At 40.8% G+C, this 16,042-nt stretch overlaps 1 protein-coding gene across 5 annotated transcripts in view; it reads right to left on the bottom strand.

Annotated features, from left to right (window-relative positions):
- Positions 1 to 4,234: 4,234 nt before the first annotated feature.
- TMOD3 (tropomodulin 3) overlaps positions 4,235 to 16,042 on the bottom strand; it is a 70,834-nt gene continuing 59,026 nt past the window's right edge. For 2 of the 5 annotated variants that reach the window (XM_045822386.1, XM_045822385.1), the window contains exons 8-10: positions 15,040 to 15,183; positions 13,527 to 13,671; positions 9,665 to 10,563 (exon numbers count right to left, since the gene is read on the bottom strand). In XM_045822386.1, the coding sequence (XP_045678342.1) occupies positions 10,517 to 10,563; positions 13,527 to 13,671; positions 15,040 to 15,183 (336 nt within the window). In that variant the 3' untranslated portion in view covers positions 9,665 to 10,516. Of the gene's footprint in view, positions 8,356 to 9,632; positions 10,564 to 13,526; positions 13,672 to 15,039; positions 15,184 to 16,042 lie in introns of those variants that run through there. The other 3 variants (XM_045822387.1, XM_045822388.1, XM_045822384.1) reach the window with 3 other exon arrangements.

The following is a 16,042-nucleotide window of genomic DNA, read 5'->3' as shown; positions in this document are numbered from 1 at the left end:
TTTTAATTATGATGTGTCTTGGAGTGGGCCTCTTTGCATTCATCTTGTTTGAGACTCTCTGTGCTTCCTGGACTTGTATGTCTATGTCCTTTGCCAAATTAGGGAACTTTTCTTTCATTATTTTTTGAAATAGATTTCCAATTTCTTGCTCTTTCTCTTCTCCTTCTGGCATCCCTATGATATGAATGTTGGACCTCTTGAAGTTGTTCCAGAGGCTGCTTATACTATCCTCATTTTTTAAATTCTTTTTTCTTCTTGTTCTGATTGGTTGTTTTTTGGTTCCTTATGTTCCAAATCATTGATTTGATTCTCATCTTCATCCACCTTACTGTTGTTTCCCCGTATATTGTTCTTTATTTCAGTTAGTGTATTCTTTGTTTCTGACTGGATCATTTTTATGCTGCTGAGGTCCTCACTAAGTTCCTTCAGCATCTTTATAACCAGTGTTTGAACTCTGCATCTGATAGATTGCTTCTCTCCATTCCGTTTAGCTCTTTTTATGGAGTTTTGATGTATTCTTTCATTTGGGCCATGTTTCTTTGTCTCCTCATTTTGGCAGCCTCCCTGTGTTTGTTTCTATGTATTAGGTAGAGCTCCTTTGACTCTGTGTCTTGGTCACGTGGCCTAAAATAGTAGGTATTCTGTAGGATCCAGTGACACAGCTCCCCTGTCATCCAAGCTGGGTACTTGAGGTGGGCTGAACATACCATTCTCTTGTAGTTAACCCTTGGTTGCTGTTGGCAGGTCAATGGGAGGGATTTACCCAGGCCAGTCAGCTGCAAGGACTGGCTGTGACAACTGGCCACCAACCTCTGCCCTCCACGGAGGATCAGCTGTGCAGAGAGGGGCAAGGTGGTGATATTCCAATCTGGCCTGTAGCTGTCCACTGGATACACTGGCCATGGTTATTATCTGGATGCAGGCCAAGGTCAGCCCCCACCTGTGTTTTGCCCAGGGCCACCCTGCCTGAGCTATAAAGCCATCTGAGATGGCTGCTACTTGTGCTGGGCTTGGAGATTCCCAGGTGAAGCCAAGCTGTGAATCTTGGCTAGTTGTTGCTAGTTTCAGACCTGAGGCTCACTGAGGCCAGCTGTTGCTTGAGAGGATTTAGGAAGTTGTGCAGTAAAAGCCAAGACCAGCTGTTCATGGAAAAGGAGCTTAGGTGGGCCCATAGTTGGGTGGGGCAGTCTCTGGGATTTCCAAGGTGGGTCAAACAGTGTTAGCCATGTTGATGGAGTCTCACAGATGGCACCAGCCTGCCAGCTCTGCGGCTCTGTGGGGGTAGGGTTTAGAAAAGGGCCAATGGCCTCTGGTTGCCTTGATACCAGACACATCAATTTCTCCCAGTATACCACTGGTGTCTTTCAAACTGCTACCCTGGTGGTGGAGCTCAGAGGGAGTAAGTCTGTGAGTCTGTGTGTGGGTTCTTTATAAGAGGAAATGCTTGGGGTTACAGAAGTTTCTTCCACTCTCCAATCCCCGCTGATTTTTGCAGCCAGAAGTTGGTGGGACTTACCTCCTCGCACTGGAACCTTGATGGGCAGCTGGGAGTCCTCGCTCCTAAGATATACCTCCCAGATTTTTATCCACCACACATCCATGTGGGGTCACCCCATACCGTGTCTGCACCACTCCTACCAGTCTGGATGGATGTGGTTTCTTCAATTCTGTAGTTGTCAGACTTCCATTCAACTCAATTTCTGATGGTTCTGAGTAATGGTTGTTCTATATTTTAGCTGTTGTTTTGATGTGATTGTCTAAAGAGGCAAGCCATGTCTTCTATACCACCATCTTGACTGGAAGTCCCTCCCTAAATTTAAAAAAATTAAATCTATTGGGCTGACATTAACGTAAATTTCAGGTATACGTCTTTCTCATATAGCATCTGTATACTATATTGTGTGCTCACCACTCAAAATCTAGTCTCCTTCAGTCACCATATATTTCAGCCCCTGTACCCTCTTCATCCTACTACCCCCACCTTCTTTTCCCCTCTGGTAACCACCATTGTTTCATCTGTTAACTTTTTGTTTTGTTTTGCTCCTGTTGCATTTTATGTCTCACATGAGTGAAATTATATAGTTCTTGTCCTTTTCTGTCTGATTTATCTCACTTAGCACAATACTCTGAAGATCCATCCATGTTGTCACAAATAGCAGCTTCGCCTTTTTTGTGGCTAAGTAGTATTCCATTGTGTGTGTGTATGTGTGTGTATATATATATACTTCTTTACCCAGTCGAACATTTAGGTTGTTTCCATGTATCAACTATTGTTAATAATGCTACAATGGACACAGGGGTGCATATATATCCATGCTCTAGATTTTGTTTGGTTCTTTTTTCATGGTTTCAGTCTCTTTGGTCATTTGTTCATTAATTTTATTCCTCAGCTTCACTGAACTGCCTTTTTGAGTTTTCTTGCATAGAGCTGCGTTTCTTCATAACTGCAGTCTTGAATTCTCTGTCACTTAAATCACTACCCCCATGACTTTCAGTTTGGTTATTGGAGACTTTGCTCCCGTTACCTTGGTTGTTCATGGTACCTGATGGATTATTTCTCTTCCTGCACATTTCAGATAATAAAGCCTTTTCTTGTTTAGTATTTTGCTTTCAACATTTCAGGTTGATAGGTAGGGTACTTTCTTTTTGATTATGTTGCTGGGGTATCTCAGCTTTCTTTACCAAGCTCTGCTGGCGTGTGTGGGGCAGGAAGGGCAAGTTCCGTATATGCCAGCTCTATCCTCCTGCCAGCAAAGGCTGCAGGCACCGTTAAAACTCACCCATTTTCTTCACCTGGCAGTGTGGGGCAGGAAAGGCAAGTTTGTTATCTCCAGCTCCCCCTCCCAGTAATGCCTGCTTTTTTTTAAAGGTTGTTAGAAGGAAAGGGAGACATCAATGTGTGGTTGCCTCTTGCTCACCCCCTAATGGAGACCTGGCCCACAACCCAACCACACGCCCTGATTGGGAATCAAACTAGTGACCCTTTGGTTTCCAGGCTGGCACTCAATTCACTGAGGCACACCGGACAGGGCTGTCATATTTTTAAAGCTTCCCAGCCACCTCTACTGGGCTCTGCTGCAGTGAAGAGGGATGGTACCTTTTCCGGGAGGGAAACTCCTTTTGTCCCTCTTCTGTCCAGGCTATAGGGTGAGGGCTGTAACCCACCTTCTCCACTGCTACCATGCTCCCTGAAGCCATGTTAGACCCTGAACTGCGTCTGTGGCCACCATCCGTGTCCATCCCCCATCCACCTCTCCTCATTCTTCACGGGTCCCAACAAGTGGATCTTTAGGCATGTTTGTATATCAAGCAGGGAATCCTTTGTTGAGTTATAATAGTCCAACTTGTAAACTGAAGGGGAGAAACAATGGAATCTTCTGACTCCTCCATGACACTGAGGTCACTCAGGTCAGCGGCTCTTTACGGGGTGGCCATTAGGTTCTGCTTGTCTGTAATCAGGACTGGGCTGGGAGATTCAGGCTGGAATTTCTAGGCCCTCAACCTTTGCAGACATGCAGGAAAGCTTAACACTGGAAGGATAAAAGATGCCTGGCAACTCTGGGCCACATGTGGTTGGCCACTTCTGTTATCTGGTACCTAAAAGAACATGAAGGGCACTGTCTCCCATGGCCACAGTTCCTGACACCACGGACACTGAGACTCACAGGGGCTGAAGTTACCTGACAGCACCTGCGACTCCAACTAGCCAAAGGGAACAGGCATCAGGGCTTCCTGGAAGTAAACTTGAGCGATCCTCAGAAGACCAGCCAACATTAAAGATCCAAGGGGAATTTCTTTATTTGTGTACGTTTCAGGACTGTGAAAATTATACCTGAGAAACTTTTATCCCTAAAGTTTCTTTAAACCCATTACACATTTCACTTTCTCTTTGGGTTGGTGGGTATAGGCGACTGATAAAGAGGTGCCTTTGCTCTGGTGTGAGAATACTCTACTTTATTAGCAGGACTGGTCCCAGTCAGGTCCCAGATGCTGTATCATAGGACCTGCTTCTTCACATCTGTCAACTCAGTTCAATTTTATAAATGGTATTGGATGGATGGAACCATATGAAATTCTATTTTTATGGCTAAAAATGTTCAGGTATTGAGAATTTTATGTTTAGCTGAATAGGGTGGGATAGAATAATTCAGGGAAATTAATGAGCTTGTTCTTGAAGAGGTGTGTAAGGAATAAACTTTAGAACATCCAAAATAATTTTTTAAAAGTCAAAGTCTACAGGATATTTGAAATTTTATTGAAATTCATTCAGTAAAATTTATTGAAATTCATTCCAGTATGAAGTGGTAAGTTTTCAATGCCTATAGTACATATCTTCAAAAGAAACTTCACTGCACTATTATGAACCAGGCTGATAGTATTTTGTAATATTTAGACATCAATATTATAAAATTTAACTTTTATATTTATAAAATTGAAAAAATAAAGCATCTAGAGCATATTTTAGCACTAAAAATGTACTTAAATACCTATTTGATGTGACAAAGAATGATGCATTGAAACAAGGTGATTTTCAAGCCTTTAAACATAACTAAAACCAAATATAATTCATCCAAAAACTAAAAATTAGAAAGTGGGCATTTACTGGAAATTGCAAACATTTGTATGCGATGTGTGTGTGTGTGTGTGTGTGAGCGTGCGTATACATGCCACTCTCTACCCCTTCTCAGCAGACAGATCTGAAAAGGACCTTGTCTGAGGGCAGCAGCGGGAGCTGCTCTGCCGCTCCTGTGTGTCCAGTTCTTGTGGAAGTGAAGTGGCCTCGAGGACATTAAGTAAAACAAGTCAGACAGAGAAAGACCAATAACGCGTGATCTCACTTATGTGTGGAACCTACGAAGACTGAACTTGCAGAAACAGAGGACAGACTGGTGGCTGGCAGAGGCAGAGGTGGGGATGGAGGAAACGGGTGAAGGGGGTGGATAGACAGAAACTCCCAGATATGAGATAAGTAAGGCCTGGGGGTGTAATGGACAGCGTGCTGACTGCAGTTAACAATGCTGTGTTGTATGCTTGAAAGTTGCTGAGAGAGTACAGCTTAAAAATTCTTATCACAAGGAAAAACATTTTTTAAACTATGTGAAGTAATGGCTGTTGGCTAAACTTACTGTGGTGACCATATCTCTATATTCATATACTAAGTCACTGTGTTCTATAACTTAAACTAACAGTGGTATATGTCAACAACATCTCAATAAAACTGGAAAAAAATTTGTTTAAAGAAGTGAAGCGGCACTGTAAGAAGGAGCAAAGTTGGGCAGTATATGAACTTGCGGAGAATGTTAGTTGCTATGGACCCCAGAGAAAAAATGCTCTTCAGATCTGCTGGGTGGCAATGGTGGTTCCTGATTTTATCAGGAGTGAGTGAGGCAGCCCTAGGAACACAAAGCCAAAAATAAAAGATTTTATGAAACCCCATGAATCTTTTCATCTTATTTTAATGGCAGCAATGGTTAAACATAATGTTGTAATAGAACATGACTAACATTTTATCAAAACATTTTTTCTTTTGTAATTTTTTTAAATGTCATGGAATTCTGTTTTAAATGAAAACACATGAGATACTATTAATGGGAAAACAATTTACAAAGTTCTATTTACATGTAACTTTTCCAGAGTGCACCTATTGCATAAAGCAAATATGTGGGTTATTTCATTCAAATAACAAGAATTTGCAATTTAACAATCAAAATAATCCTCTTTGAAATCTATAACAATGTGCTAATTTTTTAAAACACAAAATGTTTATTTGGTCTTTTAAATCACAGGCACCCTTAGAAAATGTATTTCTCCGGTACTTTAGACTTCTATATACTAGCTACAAGTATATAGCACCAAAATTCATTTTAATAGTATCAACATTAGTAATTAACATTTTAAAAAATACATATAATTTCATGTGGACATACTAGAAAAATTAGAACTTTGGACAAGTATGAATATAAATTTTTCTAAAATGAGAAGTTAAAAGGTTTTAGAAAACAGCAATTTAAAAACTTGAAGAATGTTCTTTGACTAGATAACCAGAGAAGCTGAAATTAGTTAAACTACAAAATTTAAGGTCTTACGTCTTTGGTTTAAAAGTCAAGACTACTTTGTAACTCTATTACAAATTTTAGAGCAATGTAGAAGTTACTAAAAGGTTAAGAGGTGCCAGATTTTTAAAGATCAAAGTAAACATCAGTTTTCTCCCCTGTAATTACAATTCTTGAAAGATTTTCCTGTATTCAACTGGGTGAACATTCACCTTTAATGTTATTTATGAAGAAGCTTTTTCTTCAATTACATAATGAACTATTGTAGCTCAGAAATGGAATGGTATAAGTAAAACCCTCAACTTCTTCACACTTTGATAAATAATAAGTGATAAAGATACTACTCATGAGTATGATACACAATTCTAGGGAAGGTCTTGCCTAGCTATTTTAAGAAAGGAAAAACCTTATGGGAGGAAGGGATAACATATTTATCAATGCACAGACTGACAGGACAGTGCACGCAGGCAGCCTTGCCCAAGGTGTAGTGGTAGCCTTATATACTTGCTCTGTGCTGGCTTCCCACCCTGCGGGAACAGTGCAGTCTCTGAAATCAAGTACATTTCCAAAGTTGTATATGAAAAGGAGAGAGAGGGGGAGAGAGAAACTTGCTCACTTAAAAAAAAATCAGCAGCCTATAACTGAAAGGAAATAGTGCAAAGTCAATCTTTGGCCCCTTTAACATGTTGAATACTGACTCAAAGAAACAAACACACTGGCTGAGGAGGCTTATTACCACAGCACACAAGGAGCAGCCTAGCTCACTGGATGTACTGTCCGCCCTAAAGTGAAGGAGCAGACATTTCGTAATCCAATTAAAAATAATAAAAAAAAAATAACAGCAAATCTCTCTGCTACTCTGATATGAGATTCTTCCCTTTAGAAAAATCTCCCTGTAAATGATGCAGCCAGACCTGAATTTCTGAGGCCAGGGTTGCTAGATTCCTTTGACCCCGCCCTTGGTAGCTGTGATGCCTCTGCCCTCTCCTGCCCCAGAGGCTGCCCCGAAACAGGGCGAGGACACAGGTCCAAATCCTCTGTCACACTGGCGGTTCTGGAGTCAGTCTTCCCAAAACAGTACACTGTTCAATTGTTCACTTTGACACTTGGAGGAATAGGAAGACAACTTTTGTTATGAGAAATAACTTTTACATAATGTGGACAAAAAAAGCACAAGATGAAAGGAAACATAATAAAACTTAGATCTGTGAAGAAGAGCAGTTTTCCTTACTGGCTGGAAAATCTGCAGAATGGTGATTAAATACCATTTATGGAATCCTGCATTCGCGTAGGGATGTCTCACTATGTGTGCAACACGTGAGTTACACGAGGGCCTATTTCTAATTTACTTTACAGCAACTATCAGTTCAAATGACCGTTTTGCATGCTCCTCAGACTTCATTACCGTCATGTTTACTGTGTCTGATTTCATGCGTGCAACAGCTTTCTTTCTCCTTTTACCCTATATAACTGGATACTGGCTATCAGCCTTTTATAGGAAAGAAAACAGCTTTCCTACTCAGATGCTTTTACTATGGGCCTGCACAAAAGATGAATCACGTCCATATTATTAAAGTGAAAAACTGTAATGAGTTGAGACATCATTATACTCTTAAAACCTCAGGTGTTGCTAAGACACATCAGACAAGGGCAGTGAGCTGGAATGAATTTTTTCTCTCCCAGAGATCTGCTGACTTCTAAATGGATGACCAGATTTTGAGTCATCTGTTTTAAAAATTCTATCATTGTGCTTTCCTGAGAGAAGCAAAAAGCACACTCTTGCCAAGTTCATGTACTCTAAAACATGAAAAGTTCTCCATGTCCTGGAACAAGGAAAGCTTTGGAGCGAGCACCTCAGAGGTACAACAGCAATTCTGACATCAGCCAACATCCCTTTTTTATTATTTTTTTTAAAAAGACTGGTCTTTAAATTGTTCATATTATTCTATATAAGTGACTAACTTCCTTATAATTGTATTTTATTTTACCAAGACCCATCATAAACCTCTCAATTAAGCTAAATTTAAATTGATTTTAGCAGAAAGTAAAAATAATGCTTTAAAATATAAAATATCACCTACTGTTTTACAATTTGAAACCAGTAACTTAAACTAGAAAAAATATACATGTAGTTAAAAAAAAAAACAATGAAGAAACAGTTCCAGTCTTTTCCCTTCCACCCAGGAAAATTTTGTATCTGGTACCACCAGCACAAGTCCTTGATGGCCTTTCGGAGTTCTCCTACAGTCGCACGTACTGTGGCGGGCTTACTGCGGGTCTCCTTCAACGCGTCTCTTGCGGACTAGGAGAAAAAATAAAAGAAGGCATGTTAGAAGTCCCTGTTCATTTGTCCAAACCTAGCTTGCTTGTTACAAACAAGTTTCTGTATAATCCAGCTATAGTTGCACAAAAATGAAGTGTCTGTTTCCAGTTCACATGGTTGTTAAAATAAAAAATTCACATCCTTCTTCCTTGTCATTTGCCTGCTGAGAGGTGAGGGCCTTCGAAGTGAGAACCACGTGTGTCAGCTCTGCTGCACTCACACAGCCACAATGTCAGAAATCTACAACAGAATGGTCAGCAGTCACCTTCGAGTCATGGTGCCCGCCTCATCTGTTTATTAAACAAAGTTTATACTTCCATTAAAAATGATTAATAAATGATGCAGCTGGGATTAGAAAGTATTAAATGTATTCACATGCTCTTCTGATTAGGTCCTACAATTTATTTCCTTAGTCTGAGAAAGAACACAGCAAACCATTTCATCATTCATTTTAAAAAGTGACTTGCTCCTACTGCTCTCCAAATTTTCCTTCTCTTGTCCCCTACAAGGTGAGCCGGGTCGGGGCTCTGACCAAACAACAAATGCAAAGTGACGGAAACCTCGGAGCCTGGTAATGCGGTCTGGTCATGGCTGGCTGCCCCAAACCCTGGCTGCCAAGTAGGCCAGCCAGCTAGTTCAGTTGACAGAGTAAAGAAAGGCATATATGTCTGAGGACCCCCAGTCTCTCTACAGACTGGTGACCCTAAACCACTAGGCTACGCTCGCTAGTAGCAGGGTAGCTTTAGGACCTGGCTACCTTCACTCTTACCTATCAGCCACCAGGGAGCATTTGCCAAGAGCCACCAGGCCAGGGCTCCTCAGCACTGTGGCCACACCCTATTTAGAGATGACAAAAAGCAGATTTGGAGTCAGCAACAAATAGTGTGAATTGTGGCTGTGTCACCTTTTCATAGTGCGTGCTCTTTGGCAAGGAAATAACCTCTCTGAGCCTCAACTCATCCTCTGTAGTAGGAGAATAGTAGTATCTGTACCTCATGGCTGTGAAGGTAAAGGCTGACTCACTACCGAGGGTACTGAGGACATAGTTAAGTATTCAGTATTAAGAGTACTCAGTGTCATCACACATGGTTACGGGATGGCCCCAAGGTCCTTGGCAGCCCTTCTTTTTGGGGTGAGGAAAGTCAATTTAGCTTTTAGAGAGGGTTTACATTTACACATTATTTGGTTTTGATACTCTTACCAAAGAATATAAGTTATATTTTTGGCTTATTAATTTTATACTCTCTTCTGTCTATGAAGAGAGTATAAAAGCAAGTAGGTAGGCAACTGCCTTTGTTTAGTCTGAACTTTCTGTTTAACAAAGGAATGAAAAGCCAACAGGTGCACCTGCCCTCCTGGCCAAGCTACAGGTGCTCTGCTCTCACGCTACTCTTGCTGCTGGCTTGTTACAGGCTTTCAACAGATGAGACCAGACATTCGAGTGACGTACATAAAAGCTTGCCGAGTTACTGGCTGAGTGCTAGCTAGAAGACAAAAATCAGAAGGACTAAAGTATGAAGTTCCTATGAACATTTTTATACTTACCTAATTAAGTACCCCCCCACCGACTCTAATTTTAGTTCATGTTAATATAGCACAAGTTTCATGGGTTTACTGAAATATTAAGGGGAGAAAAATCAGATGGAGACTTTAGTCTTCAAAAACAAACCTACTTCATGTATATAGATCTCTGAGAAATACAGAAATATCTGAAAGGCAAACCAGATAATTCTTTAAGGTAGAACATTTCCAAGAAGGTTCTGAATTGCAGCAGGGTTTGGATGTTATTGGCAGACCATTTCAAGTGTTAAAATGCATGTTATTAAAAAAAGTGTTACAAACAAGACTGAAAGGACAAAGTGCAGCAAACAGAGACAGTGGAGAAAATCAGGCAGTTAGCCAGGGTAAACAGAGGAATGTGAGACTCAGTTCAATCGAGCACTGCATATACACCAGGACCTTCTTGCTGTTATAGCTGTGACACTTCTTAGCTGGAGAGATGGCGAGTAGTAGCATTATTTCAACGAATAGTTGAGACTGATTCAGCCCCATTTGCAGGGTGAAGAAAGACTGTATGACCATGAGGTTCCGTACAAGTTTCAAGTTTCATTCTTTGGTGTCTCTCTCCGGGGACCACACATTAGATTGCGTGTAAGAAGACATGGTCTTCGGGCTCACCACCTGGATCTACAGGCAGAGATCAAAGTGCAGGGTTGAAAAAAATCAAGCTGACTGCTGGGAGCACGACACAGTAGAAGACGGGCAAAGAGCCATTTTCCTGCTCCTCTTTTTCATGTGGTGCCACATGTCACCTTCCAGCAATTCCTCCGTTCAGCCTCCAGATGAGAGGCTTAGAAATTTGGCCCCACTACCAAATCTTTGGCAATTTCTCTCCAAAACCCACTACTCCACAAATAAAAGTTCTCAGTATTTCGTGGTCAGTCAGTTGTGAGTAAGTCCTAATGAACCTCATATGCTATCACTAGAACGTAATACAAACTTTTTGGGAACTATCCTTTTTTTTTCTTCAAATAAGAAAATGTTTATTTAGAAAGTCACAGAGGCAGAAGAAGTAAGCGGTAGAAAAAATGGGCCCAGGAAACAAGGTGCAGAGGCAGAAGGTAATGGGGATGGGGGTGGGGGATGCGTTGGGGGGGCGTGGGCGTGCTCCCAGGAGGGAGAGCACTGGAACTATCGTTTGAATCTTGTATTCAGTTGTCTATGATGGCTCACAAATGCCTCCCACACAAAATCCAAAGAAATCTAAGTTCTTCGCCACATTATCTTAGTGCCTTCTCTCAGTATCCCTCCTAATCTGCTGACATAGCTTTTTTTTATCGTTAGCTTCAAGCAGCAAGTACTTACTGGAAGTTTATTCTGGAGGCAGCATCCTGCTATGACAGTCCTCAAATTTTCAGGCTGTCTTCAGCATGTACCGTATTTTGCCATGTATAACGTGCACTTTTTGCCCAATTTTTTGAGGGAAAAAATAAGGATGTGCATTATACATGACAAAATATGGTAAATAGCCTGCCTGCTCACAAATCTGAGCTTTTATTCATGCAAATCCCCACTCCAGGAATGTCCTTATTCTCATTTCATGTCTGAAAATCTACTTTAGATAAAAATGAATCAGATTGGGAGGGGGTCTAGAGAGCCATCAGCACAAAGCTGTTCACTTTCTCTCAGTTCTGCTTCGTGTCAGGCGACAATCTCTTTATGTGGCCTCTATCACACATGGCCAAGGACAGCAACCCGACTGCTCAGCACCAGCCTAAAGCAGCCTAGGAAATAGTTTCTGTTTCCTCATCTTTCATCTGCCAAAAATCATCCCACTGCCTTTTCTTGTAGAAATCTGAGCAAAGTGCTGCCACAATGGCTCCTCTGAAGAGCGCACAGCTGCTGAGGCCCTGCAAAGGATGGTGTCCTCGTCGTCTGATGATGCAGGCTCTCCCGGCAGTTCTGCACGGCAGCTGCTGGGGGAGGCAGGTCCCAGAGACGGCTGGGGCTGTAAGTTCGTTGGTGGGACCCTGGATGGATAGCTAAGATAGTTTCAGAGGATGCTTTTGGCTTGTTTATCGGTAGGTGCCAGACAACTGTAACTTTGAGCAGGGTTCAAATTCTATTACTTTCCTTATTCATCTAATAAATCTTTATTAAGTATATTGTCAGGCATGGTTTTAAGAGAGCTGTGGATTCAACCAACAGACACACCCTTGACCTCCAAAAACTTGGACTCTTTGAAAATAGATAATTACAATAAATTAAATTATTGAGTAAAAACTTTTTAGAGCCAATAATCTAAATGTTCTTGAAGCCCTCCAAGTGTCTGTGAAGTTCAGTCAGACTTGAGAAACACTACTCTAAAAAGCAAAATTAAATACCTGAAGGACAATATAGAAACCAACCAGTGAACCAATACTAAAACAATGAGCATGACTTTGCAAACTACATTCACAATAAAAAAATATACCAAAGCCCTCCAATTTTCTCATTTAAAGAGCAAGAGGTGAAACTCTTTGATAGGGAACTATAGTCACCAAAGGACAGAAAGGGTTTGAACTAGTACTTTTCACATTGGTCTGGGTTAAAGGAATGAAGGTGTACTTTTTCTAGTCTAGAAACCCTTAAAGAATATAAATTCAAAATATGGCTGAAACTTAAAAGAGCAGCCTTACTTTGAAATGTTAATCCCTTTAGAAGGTTTAAGTTCTTGTCTAAATGCAACTTCTAAAATATTCCAATGACAAACACCAAACTTAAAAGAAGAGTCAATTTTTGGAAACATGTAGAAACAGAACTATAAGCATCTTATTTTTTAATCCAGCTTTGGCTGCAAAATTTATTTCAAGCAGAAGCCAAGGCCTCCTCAGGTCAATAGGAATGATGAAAGAAAGGAAGACCACTGGCCTAGATGTGTGCAGTGGGAAGAGTAAGGGAGACTGGTTAAGTATAGCAAACGTTAACATACCACTGAGTATAAGACTTGAGTTAAGCCCAGACCAGTGTGGCTCAGCTGGTTGGGCATCATCCCTGCAAAGCAAAAGGTTGCCAGTTTGATTCCCCGTCAGAGCACAAACCTTGGCTGCACCTTTGGTGTGGACGAGAGGCAAATTATTGATGTTTCTCTCTCTCATCAATGTTTCCCTCACTCATTTTCTCCCTGTTTCCCCTCTCTCTAAAAATAAATAAAATGTTCAAAAAACCCACAACAAACTTGGATTAAAACTATAATTATTTTCTATCATATAAAATTCCATTTGTTTGATAAAAAGGGCAAAAACTTTCCTATAATGTTGAAACACTTGTTTTAAATTAATAGCTCCAAGGATTTGAGAATAACCTGTAGTTGAGAATAAATATTTGTTATAGGAGTACAGATGTTTGTTGTAGAAAACCACTGACTTACAGCTGTGAAATATGACTGTCACAGGAAGTACATTTTACCCACCAACCAACCCAACACCATCTAAAACCTCACTTAAACTGAACTCTGATTCAATCAGTATAAAAAGGACCACACAAATTTTAGAAATTAAGGCCAAGTAATCTCTCTGTTAAAATACATTTTAAAAGTAAAAAAAGCTTCACCAATACATTAGCTTAATGGCATAACTCAGAAATTAGATTTGATATTGCATACGTCTTACCTAAGTCATTGTTTTTCGTTATAGCATTAGCTGCCCGGGTTCGGGGTCCCTGCTGTGTAAACCGATAGCCAAATTTAAGGATATTTGTATTTTCCTCAAGCATCTTGGCCATTTCCAATTCTACAGCCGTCCCCAGCTGCTGCCTCTGGAATAGTTAGAAATAAAGAATAGTGTTAATAAATTAGATCAAAATACTTTTCAAGATAAGTCAAGACTAAGACACTGAGGTAGATGCTAATTCTGTTGGTCTATTCTTTTAACTAATTGCACATAAGAGAAACAAATTTTTCTTAAGATTTTATTTATTTATTTTTAGAGAGGGAAGCGGGGGAGAGAGAGCGAGAGCGAGAGAGAAACATCAATGTGCAGTTGCTGGGGGCCATGGCCTGCAACCCAGGCATGTGCCCTGACTGGGAATTGAACCTGTTATGCTTGGTTCACAGCCCGCGCTCAATCCACTGAGCTACGCCAGGCAGGGCACAAAATTTTTAAAAAAGATTTTATTTATTTATTTTTAGAGAGAGAGGAAGGGTGGGAGAAAGAGAGAAATAGCACGCCCCAAACTGGGGACTTGGCCTGCAACCCAGTCACACGCCCCTATTGGGAATCGGACTGGCAATCATTCAGTTCACAGGCTGGCAATCAATTCACTGAGCCATACCAGCAGGGGCGAGAAACAAAATTTAAGTTCAGTATACATCATACAGGTATTAAAAAATTGTGAATTATCACAATGAGATACCTTTCATATCTACTATAATCAAAAAGACAGAAAGTAATAAGGGCTGGCAAGAATGTGGAAAAACTGGGATGCTCAGGTGTGCTAGTAGGAATATAAAATGGTACAGCTGCTGTGGAAGATAAATGGTCCTTCCTCAAAAAGTTAAACATAGAGTTACGACACAACCCAGCAATGCCACTCCTATGTACATGCCCACAAACAATGCAAACACATGTTCATATAATAAGAACCTGAATATGAATGTTTACAACAGCTTTATTTCTAATACTCAAAACATAGATGCCACCCAAATGTAATAGAATATTAATAAGCCATAAAAATGAGTAAGTACTCATGTGTGCTACAACAAGGATGACCCTCCAGAACATCTGGCTAAGTGAAAGGAGGCGGACACAAAGACCACACATTATACAATTCCGTATGTATGAACTGTCCAAAAGAGGCAAATGCAGGGGGACAGGAAGTAAATTAGCGCTTGCCAGGGGCTAGTGGGAGGCATGGATAGGGAGTGACTGCTGATGCATATGGAATTTCTTTTTGAAATGAAGAAAATGTTCTGGAATTAGGCAGTGGTGATGGATGCACAACTCCATGAATACACTGAAAACGTTAAGTTACTATTCTAGATGCCTCGAATGTCCTCTCATCCCCTTTCATGCCACCACCTTGCAAAACGGCTCCCTGAAAACCCTCCTCCCACACACCCGAGTCCCCGAGTCCTATACAGCAGAGTGGGCTGAGCTTCCTCGGTTACCGCTGCAGAACACTGACCTGATTGTCGATCTTGAGCTCTGTCAGGGCCTCATTATCTCTTAGAGCCTCAATGAGTGCTAGAATCCCAGCTCCTGTAATAAAGTTGGACTCCACATTTAAGCTCTTCAAATTTTTGTTCACTCTCAGCATATCTGCAAAAGCCTAGATATTAAAGAAAACATTTGGTGATTATAATTTGACGGCACCTATTAAACACTGTACATGCCATTCACAAATACACGAATTAATGTAGCTGCCTTAATGTTTCTCATTAGATTGTTTTAGCCTGGCACCTACCTCACAGGTCTCACATGTATCCTTTTGTACATGTACCCTGTTACAATTTTTAGATTTTTTTGGTCACATGTAATTAATTCTCTGTTGGTAACATTTTCCTCTGCTATTTACATTCTTATGTTCATTCACACCCTTTGTTATGTTTCTTTTTCCTGTCTCTCATCCTCTCTGTCAGTTTCTGTGTAGGACTAACTTCATCAAAGTCTCTTTGGAACGTCTTTTCTTATCTGGGTCCTGGTGCAGCTGGGTTGCTGCAAAGCCAAAATGAGGGTAAATTATAGACCAATTTCCAAGGCAGAGACCAAAACAAATGCCTACGGCACACGGTCAAAAAAGATCACAGGTCACTAGAACTGCAAGAGCACAAAGACTACAAAGAAGAAGGGGTTAACTACATATTCAGTTCCTCAAGGAATGCTATGTCTTCCACCCACTTCCATTCCTTTCTCACAGGATACTGTGGTGCTAGGCATTCGACCCAGAGCTTCATAAACACCACAGTAATTAATTCACTGACAGAAATTTGTAAGAAGAGGAGGAAAAGGAGAAGGAGGCAGACAGAAAGGGAGAAGTTAGAATATAAGTGAGTTTATATAAAATAGTCTCTCAGAGGGGTCAAACACAAGGTCAGACTCCAGAAAACATGGGTAAGATTCAGCTTAAAGTCAACGTGAAGAAAAGGCAATGGAAGGGGCAGGGATCCTACAAAGAACTTGGAACAGAT

This window comes from Phyllostomus hastatus, unplaced genomic scaffold (assembly GCF_019186645.2).
Source record: "Phyllostomus hastatus isolate PE091 unplaced genomic scaffold, TTU_PhHast_1.1 phas_scaffold_501, whole genome shotgun sequence".
Classification (NCBI taxonomy): Eukaryota; Metazoa; Chordata; class Mammalia; order Chiroptera; family Phyllostomidae; genus Phyllostomus; species Phyllostomus hastatus.
This window is presented reverse-complemented; position numbering and strand designations above follow the sequence as displayed.